A 17,554-nucleotide genomic window follows, 5' to 3' on the forward strand; every position below is an offset into this window, starting at 1 on the left:
GTTGAATAAGAATGTGAGAATAGCACAAACACAAACAGAACTAAGAAAAATCAGTGGGATGGGGAGAAAGTGAGTATAAGGGTATGTGACTGTGTCATAGAAAATAGATTGAAAAAATAAATTGAGGTCAAATGAAAGAACTTGAATTTAAATCTCAGGTTTGACGTTTATGCATTAGGCACTTGGAAATGTTGAAGGCATTTTAAACAATGAAACGGTCTGATCAGGGCTCTACTTCAGGTAATTGGTCTAATAGCAATGTCAAAGATGTCTTGAAGAAGGAAACCCAATTAGGAAGCCACCGCTGTGGTGTCTTGTAAGAAAGAAGTACTGAGAGCTCAAGTGGACTTGGGTTGCAAGATATTTGTTCCATTCCTGAACAAGACAGGCTGGGTCTTTTAGAATATCGTTATAGAAACAAGAACCTTCATTTTTTTTTCTTTTTCTACGAAGTCATGCTTTTTTGAACACTAAGTAAGGTGCAGCATGTCTCCTGAAGAATGGAGAGGTTGATTACCCAGGATGCACTGTTAGCATAATTTCCATTTTATCTTTAATTGTGCTCTCCCTTTCTGGAATTCCAAGTAGCCTAGAAAAATGCTCATGATTGAAGGTAGAAGAAATTCAGTTTGTTACATCTAATAAACATGACTTTACAGAAAGAAATATTTGTGAATTTAGGCTAGCAATGAGACTAATAAATCATTTTGTGGTTTTTGAAGAGAGCATTGGTTTAGGAATTATGAGGATGACAAAATTTAAGCCAATATAAGTTTTATTTTTTATTAAAAATTTTTCAATTATATCAGAGAGGTATAGTTGCTGGAGTTTTTGTTATTTTAATTTACTCTGCTTAGTAAAATCTTAAATCAAATTAAAAGGAAAAGAGCTGTATTTACTAATATACTCTATTGTCATGGTAAATGAGGGAAAAGAGTAGGGAGCAAGACTACAGAACATTTATCTGATCAGAGTTGTTTTTCCAATCCATAATAACATCCTTGACTAATTTAACTTTTATCGATAGCTTACTCTCAAACATAAATTCCTACTGTCAAAGTTCTCACTGTCTATTTGGGTAAAATGATAGACAAATAATGGATATGAAAAAAATAAAATAGTATAAAAATAAAATTTATTATTGCCTTATCATTTTATGTAGATTTTGGAGGATTCCAGTGCAGGGAGTTTAGAACATCCTGAAAATTTAGAAAAGACTCCTCAGTGGGGATTAAGTAGCATTTTTCATTGTTTCGTATTTTGTTTTTTGGTTTTTTTTGTAAAGGCTGTGTTAAATGGGTAATCACCAGCCTTGCCTTTTTCCTTTTGTTCATCTGTAAAACATAATTCACCGTGGAATCTATTAATTGTGGTCTTCGAGGGCAAAGATCATTCTTCTTGAGCAGCCTTGGCTAAACAGGCAGCTTTGGACAGGTGGTTTGAAGATCAGCAAGAGAGGAAGGAACACAGCCATCAGGATTAGCTGAATCATCTCAGGTGTCAACAGGCCACCATCCATCAGCCAGATGGTCTTCAATACCACTGTGATACAATTGTGCTTTGGAAATCATGCTGCTGACCTATTTTCCCCTTCCCATTTCTGACTGATTTCTGTTTTCTACACTCCTGGTCAGCGGGGTATTTTGAAGGCTCCTTAACACTTGTGAGTCATTCTGTTCTCAGAGCGGAACCTACATTGTTTTTTTCTATGCCTCATTTAAACATGAAAACTCCTATATAAACTTTAGATCTCTGAGGAAACTAAACGCTTAATTGCTAACCTCTTTCAGTTCCAACTTATTTGTACCTGACTCTTCTCTCCATCTAGATTTTGACTTCAAACCCTCCTCTACGGAGCTATATCAAACTAAACTGGTAATCTTTAAAAACAGAATAAAAGCATTAGAAGGAGCTCATGGTCCAGTTAAAAAGAAAATTGATTGACTTTGAAATGAGATAGACCTAGGATGAATTTAAAAATGAATCAGACAAAGGAAATGAATGAAGCACAGATGTTGGACTCAAGGATCTTTCATTCTTATCAGGGAGATCAATTCTGTACATACGTAATTAACACAAATGAGACTATGATTTGTGACATAAGACATTCATGTAAAATGTTAGGTGAGTTTAAAGGAAGAAGAAGATGTCTTCACTAAGAAGGAAAGGATTTATCAAGTGGCAATTGAGACATAGCTTTGTATGATAATTCTATAGGTGTAGGTGTAAAAAGTATTCGTTTGTATTTTTATTAAAATCTTAAAGGATACATAGACCATTGGCAACCTAGACTGCTTTGCCTGGTGTTTTTAAATTTTCTAAGTCAAAGCATTAAAGAGCTGTTTCCCGCCCCCCATTTTACTATTCGTTTTCTAAAACCAAGAAAAATTTCATCATCTGTACTCACATTACTGAGAAATACAAAAGTAAAGATTCCTCTGGTTTATTTGAACAACACTTTCTTTTTCCATACTCACCTAGGGTTATTATGGAGACTACATGAAACAGGGCATGGTTAAAGAACCTGTCTCAACAAAAAGCTAAGGGGAAAAAAGTCCCCAACATTGTGCTAATAGGCCTTTTACATCTTAATGAATTAATCTTTAAGGCAACCTGATGGGGTAGTATTTTTAATTTGATATTTTTATCTGTACTTTAAAACAAGTACTCAAATTTAGAAAGTAAGTTGCAGAAAATCATATGATTCTTAGCAGCATAGATTTAAACCTAGAGCTGACCATTTCTAATGCCCATGCTACTTTCTTTTTTGTTTTTTTTTTCCTTTAGATATTTCTGATAGCTCTCCCTTATTTTTTTTAAAGCATGCAGTAACACACACTAATTTTTCTATAATCAAACAGTATTGAAATAACTTATGCAGAATTCCCTAATCCTACTCCTCAGAAATAAGCAATTAAAAAAATTATTCTATATACTTAGTTATTTTCCCTTCATCTATATCTATCTACATATATTTTTTTTCTGAAAAGACTACCCTAGTTTACATTCTTTCAGTGGTATGTAAATATTTCTGTTTCTCTACATTATCAATATTGAATGTTCTTTTTCTATTCTCTTGTCCATTTGATAGATGAAAGAGTGCCACACCTGCTTTAATTTACATTTCTTAGGTTATAAATGAGGTTGAATGTCCCCAAATCAAAACTATTTTCTCTATAAAGAATCCCATCAAAATTTGTAACCCAGGATGTTTTAAAATAATAATGTAGGTAAATATAAGTAGATACTCCATTTATTATCCTTATTCTCCCTTGTGTGCCCTTAGAAAGTAAAGAAACTTCTGATTAATTAACTATGATATTTAGTGTCAGAATTCAATTGAGGAGTTGCCTAATGTGTTTTGGAATCTTAATGGGGTCTATTATTACCAGGTGTCTCATTTATATTAAACAAATATTTTTAGGATTTCGCAAAGTCAAGAAAACAAATACTCAGTTTATTCATTGGGTCAGTCAGTATTTGTCAAATGTTTTCCATGTACCAGGCAGGATTCTTAAGTGCTTGAGTTTCAGAAATAAATAAGATAAATGTGATTTCTTATTTTAAACAGTTTAGTCTTGTGCAGAAGATAAATATCTCAGAAAGTTTTAGCTGGAAGGAACACATAGCTCTAATCCTAACTGGGTAAAACAATAAGTCAATCTATTACCTCTCATTAGGAGACTGCTAAGGGCTTCAGGTTTGCTTGATCCAGTGGCCCAGTTTTACCATCGGAGAACCACATCTGCTTTAATTTACATTTTCTTCCCTGTTTTTGCTCCGTCATTCACAATGTCAGGTTTCTCCAGTTTCCTTTTGGCTGTGGGATGGCTTTCCATGACATTTTGAACTTCATTCTTGTTATTTTGAGACAAACTATGTATGGAGACTCCTTGCGGTTCTTTTAAGATAAAGGAAGGACTCTTCCACAAGTCTTCAGTAAACCTCTCTTTGTGTCTCATTGACCAGAACTGATCACATGCCCATTCCTGACAAAATCATTGGCAAAAAGAATGGGACTAACCTTAAGTCAATCAGCCCTTTGGAACAGAAAGTAGGGATTAGCTTTCTCTAATGTATATCTGTGAGCAACGGGGATAGTTACCCTGGAGCAGGCCGGGGGAGGGGGGGGTGGCAGGGAGGGGGCACCTTCTCCTTGAAAGGCAGAAAATAGGAATGGCTTCTGGAGAGGAAACAATATCTACTACAACAATAAAACAAGGAACTGTGAGTGAAGAATGACAGCTTTGCCATTTTCTTTTTAATTTCTTCTAGGATCAGAGCAGCACGGAACCTGTTAGTAGTGAGGAAGACAGCAGTCTCGAAGGTGGTATTAAACAATTGCCTGAAAGTGAAAGCTCCAAACCGGTGAGACTCTTATGGTTTTTATGCAATGTTGTTTTTAGGAATATATTATTTATATTTTGTGCCATCTTGGAAAGGATCAACTGTTGTATTTGCTTCTCTAGGAATCTTGATCTCTGAGACAGGAGAAGTTATTATGTGTGGTGAATAACCCAATTACTCCAAAGAGTAAATGTATCTTCTCCCACTCAAATTGTGCTGTCTGCAACCTCTCTTGTAAATCTTGCAAAGGCTGTGCTCGATTAGTCTGAGACATAGAAAGAGATATTAAATTTATTCTATTGATTCATTGGAAAAGATACTTAAACTCACCCAGAGGCTAAAATATGAGAGAGGCAGTTTTAGAGAACTCTTCCTCCTTATGTATCTTAATGTTTGATATTTTATTTCATATTTATTCATCTTTTACTGTGTACCAGGCACTATGCTGTGTTTACATTCATTTCCTGATCCTTGTAATATAGGTGATGATAACTTTTTTTTACACATGAGAAAACAGTTGTAGATATCAACGTTTAATTTGCCAGAGGCCACTCACTGTATGTTGTAGACCTGGAGATTGGTCCCATTTGGTCTAAGTCAGATGTCTTTGCCTATACTCAACCTTTCTATTGGGTGGCTTACCACTTACAGGGTTCGACTACAAGTTCTAGAAAGAAAAATGGGCTGTTTTTCTTGTGTTCCAAAATGTCTTGCAAATCTTGAAGAATTAATCGGTTAGGGTCACCCTGATTTTATGACAGCACAGAAGTGTTCATTTTACTTTAAGGAGTTTGAGAAATCTTCCATTTATCTTCTTTCAAGTTTTAGAAAATATATATTGGGACTGGTGTAGATTCCATGTCCTATAAAGTGAACTGAGTCTTTCAGGCTGAAGGGAAAGACATTTTAGCAACAGTGGAAATTATAGTGGGCCACCCTGGACAAGCCCTTCATAAAACCTGAGAACCCCGGCATCAAGAATCCTGGGACTAACAACAGATTATTACCATTATTCTTGAATAAGATGTTCCTTTTGCAAAAGATAAACTGTGTACTTGCACTGAAAGGGAATATGTAACATCAACAAATTTCAAACTCAATACTCTTTCATTTACAAATATTACGAACTTTTTCTTTTTGGTACTGTATCTCCACGGATAAGTTAGGGAACAATCTTTTAAAGCAACGGCATTTTTTTGTGGTTTGTTTGGTTGGAGTTTTGTTTGTTTGTTTTGCTAAGTAGAGGACTCCAATTTCATCCACAGTGGAAATGGTAAAAAGGGTGAGAACATGCCCTCGCTTACGAGAAAAGTCTAGCAGTCCCAATGACAAGGCTCACTTGTAGGCTGCAAGTAAAAGCGTTCAGCCATTCACCTCCTGATCCCAAGAAAGCAACACCAGTGATGGGGCTCTAAGTGTCAGGACAATTAAAAAGCCCCACCCTCAGGCAGAAGACCTGAAGGACTGAGGGTAGTTTTTAGATATTGGTTCATATTGTATTTCACCCCCTGACATGTCTTTATCTCCTTTTCCCCTCCCCTCCCCTCTTCCTCTCTTTTTGGTATCCTGCAGTTTCTTTCTTACTGTTTCCAGTAGAATTTATACATGGTCTAGTCAATTCAGGAAAGATAACTCATGTGTGAGCCACTCTTATAACATTAATATAACTGGCCTAGCATAAAATATTGGTTAAGAGTGTGGTCTTAGGTAAGTTATTTGACTTCACCACGCCTCAGTTTTCTCGTCTAGAGAATGATAGTAATCAGGATGTTATGAGGAAACAAATGTGCTGTAAAGTATAAACCATGTAGTAGAGTGTAAGGCAAATAGTTCGTGTTCAGTAAGTTCATTCATTGATTCAACAAATATTTCCCCATGCCACTATGTTCCAAGCACTGGAGATACCACAGTGAATAAAATGTACCAAAATGCTTGCCCTCATCGGGGACTCATTCCAGGATAGGCATGGGGCCAGAAGATAGATAATACATAAATTAGCAAAACATTAGATTGAATTATTCAAAATTGCTGTGCCTGTAGGTGAGAATTTCATGTGTCTAGCATATATCATAAGTGTTATAAAGTATTAATAACAGTTCATCACTAGCCATCATGTTAGTGTTTCTTTTAAAAGGTTGGTGCAAACTCGCTTGTGTTGCTGCAATGTCCTAGAATTGTTGCTGGATGCACCATGTCAGAGGATAGCATGTGATCTGTATGGGTCTTGACCCTTCTTACCTTAGTTTATGTCAAGATAGTTGGAAACACTAAGCTCTAATCCTCTAAAAGTTGCTTACTTGCTTCCTATGGGGACATATGTCTCAACAGACACTGTGCTGGCCCCTACAGAAGTGACCAGGAGAAAAACACAGGCATTTCTCTGAAGCAGCCTACCTCTAGCATCAGTGAAGATAATAGAATTTGTCTCTGGAAGTTCATACTAGGCAGAAATGTATTAGAGAGAAGAAAAACAAAATGTTACAGTAGTTCAAAAGTGAAAGGAAACCAATTCATTCAAGGATTAGGGAAGGTTTCTTAGAATCATGGCACTTAAGGTGAACCTTTGAAGATGAGAAGATAATTGACTGCTGAGGTTGGCATAAATAGATTTACTAGGTGAAGCAAACAGTGTGGGTTAGGGGAGTAGGACTTTTGTAGGGCAACAATGGGCAATGGAATTTGAACAGTACAGTCACAGAACTGAAGGACCTTATGCTGTGAATTATAGATTAATTTATTCATCTTTTTATGTTCCATGTTCAGTAAGTGTCTTTATAACTAGATGAATACATGTATACACAGGTGCTACCTATAAGAATCTATACTCCAAAGAGCTATTAAATTACTTCTCCAAGGTTACCCATTTTCAGAGCTAAGACTAAGCCATGGGTCTACACATAATCCAGTGCTATTTCACTCTTCAGTTATGGTTGGCATCAGTCCGTATCTCAGTAGTCCCCAGATTCACAGTCAAGGAATAATAACTTTATTTATAATAACATAAGTAGATATTAGATTTCTCTAAAATATTTTTAAAGGAAGAATAAGTTGTTTTTAGGCAACGATCAGATGATGGTTAGTGAAGCATAGATTCTAATTGTGAAAGACTGGAGGCAGGGAAGTGTCTGGAATCTATTTCAGAAGTCCAGGTGAGAGCCTGTTAAGACTTTTTTAAGCCTTTTGAAAGGAACTTAAAAAAAAATTTCTCATAGAGCTTTGCATTTTGCAAAATAAAGTCTCATCTATAATCTCATTAGCTTAATTTTTAAAAATTTTTTCATCAGCTTTATTAACAGTATAATTTACATAGAATAAAAATTCACCAATTTTAAACATACAGTTCTATGTGTTTTGACAAATGCTTAAAGTTGTGTACCACCACCAAAGCATTGATATAGAACATTTCCATCGCCCCAAAATGTTCTCTCATGCCTCTTGTAGTCAATTCCTTCTACAGATTTCTGGCTCCTGTAATTAAATGTTTAAAAAGTTTAATATTTAAATTTTTTCTAAAATGGTATTTTGTTTGTTCATAATCTTATTTAGTTTTATCCCCAAAATAAAACTGTATAAAAAATAGAGCAGAAATTATTTATCCCAGACTTAAGATGAGGACTTAATCTTTCACTTAAGATCACAAAACTAGAAATTGAAAGAACTAGGACTCATTCTGAGGGGTCTTTGACTCCCTGGTTTCTTGACATAGAAGATTGTGAGTCCCTAAAATAATTACTGCAGTCTTTTAAGTATAAAACTATGTTTTTATCATGTTGGGAAATATCTGTGTTCATGAAATGTACTCTTTTGAGGCAGTGTAACTAAATTATTCAGAGTGCAAACATTGGAGCCACACTACTTGGAATCAAATCCTGGTACCATTGACTATCAATATAACCTTACGCAAATAACTTAATCTCTCTCTACCTCAGTTTTTGCATCTGTAAAATGGGGGAAAGAAACAAAGATTGTTGTGAGAATTAAAGGAGTTAATAACTATAAACTACCATGTAGAACCGTGCAAGAGTTTCCTGGAATCACTGTATAAGTGTGAGCTGTTGCTGCTGCTGCTGATGTTGGTATTTTGATTAAAGCATTAAGGGTTAGCCATATAAGGATTAGCTGTCCTGCATGAACCATTAAGGTGTAACTTGAAAAACTGGAGTAAAATTTTCAACCCCCAAAATGCAATTACTTACAATAATAGATGGCACTTATTGAATACCTATGTGCCAAGCATCACTCTAAGCTCATTTACATAACAATCATGAGGGTAGTACTAATGTTATCCCCATTTAAGACTGTGCCCTATCTAAAGTTTTAGTGTTGAAATGGCTCTTCCTATATGGCATTACAGTAATAATATAGGGTAGTAGTTGGGAAGAGAGAATTTTAATGGGTTTGAATCCTCTGAAATCACTGATATTTGACCATTTACTGACTTATAAAATAGCAAACTCATATGCTCCAACCTAGGTCTCAATTACTTGGCCAAAAAAAAAAAAAAAAAAAAGGCAACTCTAATCCTTGGAGTGCTTTTGAAAATTTTCTGGTCTGTGAAATCTCAAAGTCTGAGAAAAATCTACTTCGCTTCATGCAGTGTTCCTAGACTCAAGGAGTACTTGGCAAATGATGAGATGAAAGCAGGCAAGGAGAAGGATTACTAAAAGATGATGATTTTAAACCTGGATATGTGGGAGCTTAATATTGTCACTCATTTAAAAAAAGAAGAACATCATGAGAAAAAACAGATTTGTGGAAGAAGTTCAGTGTGCAATTTTAACTTTAAAGGACTAATATGCCATATGTGATTTCTGATACAGGTTCAATTTACCAATTTGACTGCCTAAAAATTATTCTTGAGTGCTCTTAAAGTGCTGGCATCTAAGTTTGGAAAAATAGTTTATTAGATATTTCTAATGATTATAGACTTCTCGTTAGGTCTTCCAGGCTGGAATTCTCAGGTGTATATCCTGCTCATTTTTAAAACAAGCTCCCAACCCTACGTGCTTAAAATCCATTATTACCCCCAATTTGCACTCCATCAAGAACTGCAGGATTTGTGGTTTGGCTATGGGAGCAGATGTCACTGTGCAAATCTTATTTGTTGTCTCAGATCCAGGATGAAAACTGCATCTATAGTGAGAGTCTAGGAATTTCCTGTAAGGAACAGGAGAGAATGTGTCTGAGTCAGCACTGGCCTCTCATTTGCAACAGTATGCAAATTGCCAGTTGCAGAGTTCAAGTGCATTCAAATATGTGGCATTTTTCACAGCTCATTGTACTTTATATCTTGTATTTCTGAAAATCACTTGAGGTTTGCCTACATGATAATTTCCCTTTCCTGGTCATAAAAAAAAAAAAGATGATTTACAGTCAAGTCTACTTTCTTCACAAAAGTCACGCGGGAAAAGCTTTTGGCTTTTTCTTCTATTCTCTTCCCCTTTTGCATTGTAAAGGAAGATGATAGAGAGAGCGATTGTAGCAGGTACAGTAATCCCATGAACTCAAACACCGCGGAAATATAAGACACATTTTTAACACAAATTCACGCTTTTGACCTCCACCAGCTTACTTCACTCCCAGCCACTTTAACTGACTGGTTCACTCTGGAGACTTGTTATTCACTTTGAAATTCATCTTACCTAGAAGGAAGCCATTGCTTAGATTTTTCTAAATTGAGAAAGCAATCTTACATTCCTTTCCTAGAGAAGGAAAATGCCATGACAGCTCAGAGTACAGAACGCAGAGACTTTCTTACCTGTGTCCAATGCCCTATTTTCTGAATCCCAGAGCTTTTTTGGAAATATGGTGTTGTTCAAGCAGTGTTGAGTCTGTAAAGTTTTCACTTTTCTGAGAAAGCCTTATTTGCTGTCATGACTTTAATATCCTATAAACTAAAACCTATGTTGATTATCTTATCTTTTAAAGGGAGCAGAAATTAAGCAAGTTTGTATCGAAGGCCTGTTATGTCCCAGGCATTGTGTTAGCCACAGGTCAAATCTCAGTGAATAGGACACATAGATCTCACCTTGAGGGAGCTTCCAGAACTGCTGAGAATAATGACAGCTAACACTTTCACAGCATTTCCTCCAAATGGCATCATTCTACATGTGTTAATTCATATTTCATTTGCTTGTTACTATCCCTACTTTATAGATAAGGAAACTGAGGTACAGAGACACTCAAGTAATAAGTGTTACTACAGTATTTGAATCCAACTTTAGATGAGTATTTCGTAGTGTTGACTACTATTGAAGATGGAGTTAAGGTGCTACAAGAGCTTTTGCTAATGTGATTTCACCTAATCCAGGTGGTTAGATGAATACATAGAAATCAGACTGGGGCTGACCCAGACAAAGGTCTTTTTCTAGTGTATTCAAAGACTACAGAGTCCAAGGACCAAAATCAACAGTAGACTGTTTGTTGTCTGTCTGATAGGCCTGTTTTTTAAATTGTTGAATTTGAATACTTTTAGGCTAAGCACTCTCTCTAGTTTGACTTATACGCAGTTTACTTCATTCATCTCCATTTAGCTACCTCAGGGCCTGACCTCTGTGAGTTTGTTATGCTAATACATGGTTTCTGTGATCTACTTCATTTTAATCAAGAGTCTCTTGCTTGCAAGTAGTAAAACCTCAACCTGACCTTATGGCCAAAAAGGGAAATTTACAGATAGGCTACAGAGTCTATATATATAACTGCAGGAAGGGCAGAGTTGTCAGGCTCAGTACCTCAGAGACAGTTGGAACCAGAGATCTGGTGTTGACAGAGAGACATCTCTTTGACTTTTCTTTTTTTTTTTCTTTTTCTTTCCTTTTTTTTTTTTGCTGCAGACTTGCTCCCTCAGCATGGTGGGAGCATGGCTGCCAAAAGCTCCTAAGCTTCTCTGCCAGATAGGGGCTGGCTTGCTTCCCTTGGGTCCACGTTGGGAAATCCACAGGATGTTTTTGTGTGGTTCTGCTGTCCGCTCTTGGACCGATTACTGTGGCCACACAGACAGGGCATTTCGGTTACCCAGTATGGGGACAGAAGTCAACCAGCTTTGGTGATTATAAGCTTGACATTGCTCTGTTCTCATTATTATTGATTATGTCACATTTCCCAGAGTTCACCCACCAGAAGCTATTTCTCTTGATCAGAGTAGTTTGCATGGCTGGCATGCCTTCTTTTGGGAGCTCACAGTACTACACTGAGGATTATACCATAATGCACACAGATCAGTTTGTTTCGTGAAATAGGATGATCTTTCCGCACTGCTTCCTCAGTCTTCTTATTTGGGGGTCCCCTGTGCAAAGTTAATGCCTTAGAATGTTCCAAGACCTCAGCTTTGAAGGCACTAAGAGCTCCCTGGTATAGGTATTGGGAGATTAGCAAGTTTTAAACTTAAATTTAAACACAAAGGAAAGTGACTCAGCCAAGTCACTTTTTTTTTCCTGCACAGGCTCAGATCAAGCCATGACCGCTTGTTCATGACTTGCTCTGACCTTACGGTGAAGCTAAGGTGCAATTACTCTGTTGAGGCCAAGTCCTAAGAATCTTGTGTGTGTTTCGGAGGAGGTAAACAACACCTTCTCTTTCCTTTGTGGGCTACTCCTTGGTTAAGGGCAGCAGGGAGTTCTGGAGCAAGATGTGTCTGGGTTAAATTCTAGCTTAGCAAATACCTTAGTTTCTCTGTGTCTCAATTACATCAACCCTAAAATTAGGATGATAATAGTACCTAACACTCAGGTCTGTTACGTACACCCACATCTAAAATGTGTAACATACCCAGCTTAGCAACTGGCATGGTCAGTGCTCAGCAAGTTTTAGCTGTCATTATTATTAGCAATGGTCATGTACCAGCCCTGTCCCTTGGCCCAGAAATTTAAGGGTAATCAGTATAAGAAATAGAAGAGTGTGTTGAACCAGGTGCTTTTGATTTCCTCATATCATCTTTTCACATTTTTGAGGACAAGTGAAAGGGAAGGAAACGAACATTTCTCAGGCACCTGCCCTCTGCCTCGCCCCTTCATACATATATCATTTAGCTGTAATTCAGAGTTGCCATATTTTTTTTTCTCTCATCAGATATGTAAATATCATAAGTTCAAGGCTCTGTTAGTTCTTTTCACTGATGTCACAGAGTAGATGCTCAATAAGCATGTGTTGAATTTAAATTTGCTTCCAGCCTCTTGTTCAGGTAGCTGATTTTACATTCTTACTGTTGCAAAAATGAAGGTTTCTAAGCACTACTACTGCCAGTAAGTAGTGGAACCAATCTGAGCCCAGATTTTTCTGGCTACTATTCCAGAGTCCTTTTATTTACAGGTGCAAGTGATGCGGATAAATTCAACCAAATTAGGAGCACATTTATGTTACTTGCAAATTGGATTTTTAAGTCTTTAGCTGGAGAAGTCAGTTCCTTTGTCACACTGCTGGTTAATCTGGATATAAACAAAGGTAGAATTGCAGATCTGTAGTATCATTTTCAAGTAAAGGCACTTTTACTCTTCCGAGGTCATTTGATCTGCCCTGGAAGGAATAACACCAATGGTTTCAATTTATAAGGCAGTTTAGAACTTTTATTCTAAAATTTCCCATGAGCACCATTTATTTACCTCATATCTTCTCAACTTTGGTCTTTTAGAGAGGAATCAACAGGATTTCCTTCACCATGTGTCCTTCTTTTCATGACTGGCTCTTAAATCCACCCAGGTGCATTTAAGATTTAAGTTTCTGAACTTTGATTTATACAGCACTAACACTTTATCAAGCTCATATCCTATTCTACTATATGTTGAAGAAACAAATAAAATAAAAGTCAACCATATCAGTATATGGGAGACAGACACATAGAATTTATAAAACACAAAATAACATTTAAAAAATAGTGATCAAATAAATTGGTCATGCTGTGGAGGGGCTCAGAAAAGAATTAGAGAGATGAGGTAATTTTAAAATTTATTTTAGGTTGTGTAATTTGTTCAGGAGCAAAGTTAAGGGAAAAAACAAATGGCCAGGGGTAGTAGAGAGGAGTTCTAGGATCTTTCTCCCATTTAGGGGAAATAAGAGGGAACCTAACTGAGAGATAGTTCTGGTCCTAAAAAATAAGTTACAAGTTGGCAGCTAAGGATAGTCACAGTCATCCAGGGGTCCTAGGTTGTGGTCTCAGGATATTATGTGGTAGGGTTTAATCTCAAATTGCAAACCAATAGGGAATTAATGAGACAGGATGAGATCGTAATATAATCTAGTAATAATGAATGGCTGGGCATAATCTGATCGTTACCTGCTATATTGTTACAAACCTTATGGGAGCCTGTTGAAGAAAAGGGTTATGTCATTACATCCAAAAAAGGAGAAACCAGGGTGGGGGTGTCAGTATGCCAGCATTCCCCAAAAGAGAGAATGTCCTATCCTGGTAATTGTTTTCACTTGCCCTTAGAGTTAGGAACATGTACTTATTGTGTAAATTGATTCCAGTTGCTCTCATCATTAGCATCTTTATTAAGTATTTGTTATTCGCCAAGTACCGTGATAAGTGCTTTTCGTTTGTTGCTCCATTTAATCCTTTCAGCATTCCTATAGTGTAACTACTCATTTTTTCTCATTGTGTGGGTAAGGAAATGTCAGATAACCTGCTCAGGGTTGCAGAACTCTCAAGTCATAGAAATAGAGTCACCAATTCCTAACACTCTGCTGTACAAATTATGATTCCCATCCCCATATAGCTTACCTACCTGCCATCTGTGCACTAGACCTACTACCTGGGTGTCTCTCACAGACATTTGCCAAAGGCCAGAGTAAATTCATCCTTTCTTCTACCCACATCAGTTTCTCTTCATGTGTCTTGTCCTGTCCAAAACACATACAGCAGTTCATGTACCATAGTAAACCTCAGATGATAATTTCTCCTGTAAATTTGCCTGTAAAAAGGGTTGGGATGTGGTGGGAGGCGGACATGACCATTCTGGTCAGTTTATCCATTGTTTAGTTCCATTAACTTCCCTTTAGCTATGCAGAGGTTTCCCATATGTTTAGTAGTTTACCTCTTTCCTAAGTCTGGACTCTGTACTTCTCCACGAGATTCAGGACTAACTTGTCACCCAGTGTCTTTAGTTGAGCATACTTTATACCTCTAATTGACTGTCTTCAGAGTGGAAAATTCTAATATCAAGATTTGAACCCTGAAATAATTTAATATTGAGTATAAATACAGACATAAGAATTACTGGTATGACAGAAGAAAAAACTGGCTGATATGATTATCAAAGGATACCTGATAAGCTTAAAGCCTAATAGAGCTTAAAGGGCCAGAAAAGCTTTTGTAAATGACAAGTTTGTGTTTATTTCTGAGAGTTAGTCCAGAAGAATGAATGGAACTTTTATGCCTGGGGCGTTGGTCATTTTTGTAGGAGAGCTCACTGGACTGCTAAAGTTAGAGAGTGCACTTGCGCCTTACAATGCCGCTGACTGGTTGTACCTTTCACATTTCAGGAAGACATCTCCCAGGTGGTAGATCAAGGCGTGGTAGCAGATCAGCAGAAGGAGCTGGAGAGTCCAACTGACAATGTATGTAACTTGAACTTTTCGGTTTTGCTTTACTGGGATAGTGTGCATTATAAATAGATTCCAGAAGAAAAGGAGGTGATTGCAATGAAATCAGATCCTTGATTACTTAGCAAGAGGTTATAGTATGTCTTGCAACCTCAAGTCAACCCACAACTGTATCACTGATTCTGTGCAAAGTGTGTGGAAGTATACTCTGTACATCTCCTTATACCAACACCCTAATGAGGTATTTTAAAATGAAGCCTCTCTGAAAAATACTCTTGCACTTAAATTTTGAGAGCACCATGCTTTACATAAAGTCAAAAATAAAAAAATTTTAATGGGAGAACTCATACTTGTATAAACTTTAGCATTTCCCTATTTTGAGTTTCACTTCTCTTAAAAAAACTATAAACTTCTGTCTGTCTGTCAAGTTTTTGTTCTCCTATTACTATGGGTTTTTTCGTGTTTTTTTTTAAGTCCTGATTCTCGTTTCTATGTGCTAGTTTATACTTTTGTCCTGCTAAAACTTACATTATAACTGTATTAAATATTTTTATGTTTGAGGAACTATCAATTACTAGAGCTTACAGAAAATATATATTTCAAACCTTGCCAAAGAAAATTATATGACCATTCTGGTCAATTTATCCATTGTTTAGTTCCATTAACTTCCCTTTAGCTATGCAGAGGTTTCCCAAATTATATGCTAAAAACCTAAATAAAAACAAATAAGTGTTTTAAAATAACCAAATTTAGTTCAACTGAAAACCTGTAAGCAGTTATTTAAAGTTTAAAACCAGAATTTTTTTATGTAATGTATTTGCAAATTACTGTTTTGTTAAGACTTTATATACTGCTACCTATCTCAAAGTACATATCAAATATCCCTAAAATTTTAAAACTATAGAATTTTAGAGCTGGAGCAAATCCTAAACATCCTCTGGCTTTTCTTTTCCCTGCCGAAAAATGGCACTTCAAGTATTATCCTTTGGGAAAGTGATTATATATCTTTCCTGTGGCTGCTGAAGAGAAATGGCTCAGAGATCACTGAGCAAGCCCTGCAAGGGGGCTTTGTCAGCTCATTATGAAGACCTCCCCAAACAGTTGAGCTGTATTGAGATGGAATGAGCTTCCTCGTACAAATGGAATTTTCCATCCCTGAAAGTTTTCGATCAGAAGCTGTCTGATCATTTATTAACGTTATCAAAGGACATAAAAACATTAATAACTATTATTAACTGAACTCCTAAGTTGTTACTGGCACAGGTTTAGGCTTATTTATTTACTTTTCTCTTTAATCTTCATAACAATCATGAAAGATGTAACGGTATCACCTCTAATTTACAGATAAGGAAGTTCAGATGTAAGGAGATTAAGTGACTTGCCTGTGGCCACCAGCAAACTTAGCATTAGCAGTTCATATCTTCTTTTGAGTAGTGATTTTTTTCCCTATCATGAAGACCTGATGAATTGTAGATCCTTTCCCCAGAAAAACACTGATAAGTATATTCATACAGCCATAGAGGTTTCATAGTGGATCTCTTAGAAACCATTTATTCTGGGTTAAGAATTCATCATTTAAGGAATAAGTCTCTTAACTTGGAAAAAATATGCCTGGGCTCCACATACCGAGGTACCAACTTATCTGGCCTAGGATGGAGGTTGCAGCAGCCATAAATTTTAAAAGCTCTCTAGTAGTTCCTATTATGAAGATAGGGTTGAGAACCACTGGTTCATTTAGGTTGGATGACTTATAAAGTCCATTCCAACTCTCATATTCGAATACAATAACATTAACATCCAGTCTTTTTTACCTTTCATACTTAATAGGTTGGTTTTGTGTCAATGGATGAGTTACAGGAGCACATAGTTCATCTCTCACACCTCCCAACGACAAGAAGGTCTACCTCTAAATATACTTGTTTCAATGTTTTCTTTGGTTTCTGTGGACTGTTTCCTTATATTTTAATTGAGTTCAATTCTGCCAATCTCTACTGGAAAACTGTTATGCGCAATGAAATGGGATGCTATATGAACTGGGATTTAAAGATGAGGAACAAACATTTCCTGCTATTATAAAGGTCATACTGTAGTGATTGCTATCTCTTGTGCTTTCCTGTTTTAAAATTCACATGATTTTTTCATAAGAGAACTCTGTAGCTTGCATTCACCTTTGTTATTAATGTTCTTTCTTTAGATTATACGAAATGGAAGTTAGACATGAGTACTGTATGAGTTAAGGCTCAGTCACTGTAAGAAGTTTCTCTTTACATAACAGTCTGCATGTGATCAGTGTGAGGGTGATATGTTGTCCCCAGTGTGTCATGGACCCAAGCACTTCTCATCTATTCTTATTTTGATGACTCTATCCTCAAAACACGGTGTCCATTTTTGGTCTAAGTTGGCCACTCCAGTTATTACTATCTCACCCATTTTCCAGCGAGGTAGAAGGAGAAGATAAGATCCTTCTCCTTAAGAGGGTGATGATGAATTATACAGTTCTTGTCTGTTTACACCCCATGGACCAGGACTTATTTATACATCTAGCGTCAAGGAGGCTGGGAAAAGTGGTCCTTAGAGTAATCAGAAATCTAGGCGGGTCCGTTGTTCAATGTTCTGGTAGTGACCCTTTATTTGTCATTCTTCCGCTTCTCTCTCTTTAAAATTACCATAA

General features: G+C 36.6%; 1 protein-coding gene across 2 annotated transcripts in view; it reads left to right on the forward strand.

The window, feature by feature from the left end:
• Positions 1-17,554, forward strand: part of PATJ (PATJ crumbs cell polarity complex component) — a 282,880-nt gene that overhangs the window by 202,692 nt on the left and 62,634 nt on the right. For both annotated transcript variants that reach the window (XM_036234605.1, XM_036234602.1), the window contains exons 31-32: positions 4,276-4,368; positions 14,824-14,898. In XM_036234605.1, coding sequence (XP_036090498.1) covers positions 4,276-4,368; positions 14,824-14,898 — 168 coding nt within the window. The remainder of the gene's footprint in view (positions 1-4,275; positions 4,369-14,823; positions 14,899-17,554) is intronic.

This window comes from Rousettus aegyptiacus, unplaced genomic scaffold, assembly GCF_014176215.1.
Source record: "Rousettus aegyptiacus isolate mRouAeg1 unplaced genomic scaffold, mRouAeg1.p scaffold_m13_p_1, whole genome shotgun sequence".
NCBI lineage: Eukaryota > Metazoa > Chordata > Mammalia > Chiroptera > Pteropodidae > Rousettus > Rousettus aegyptiacus.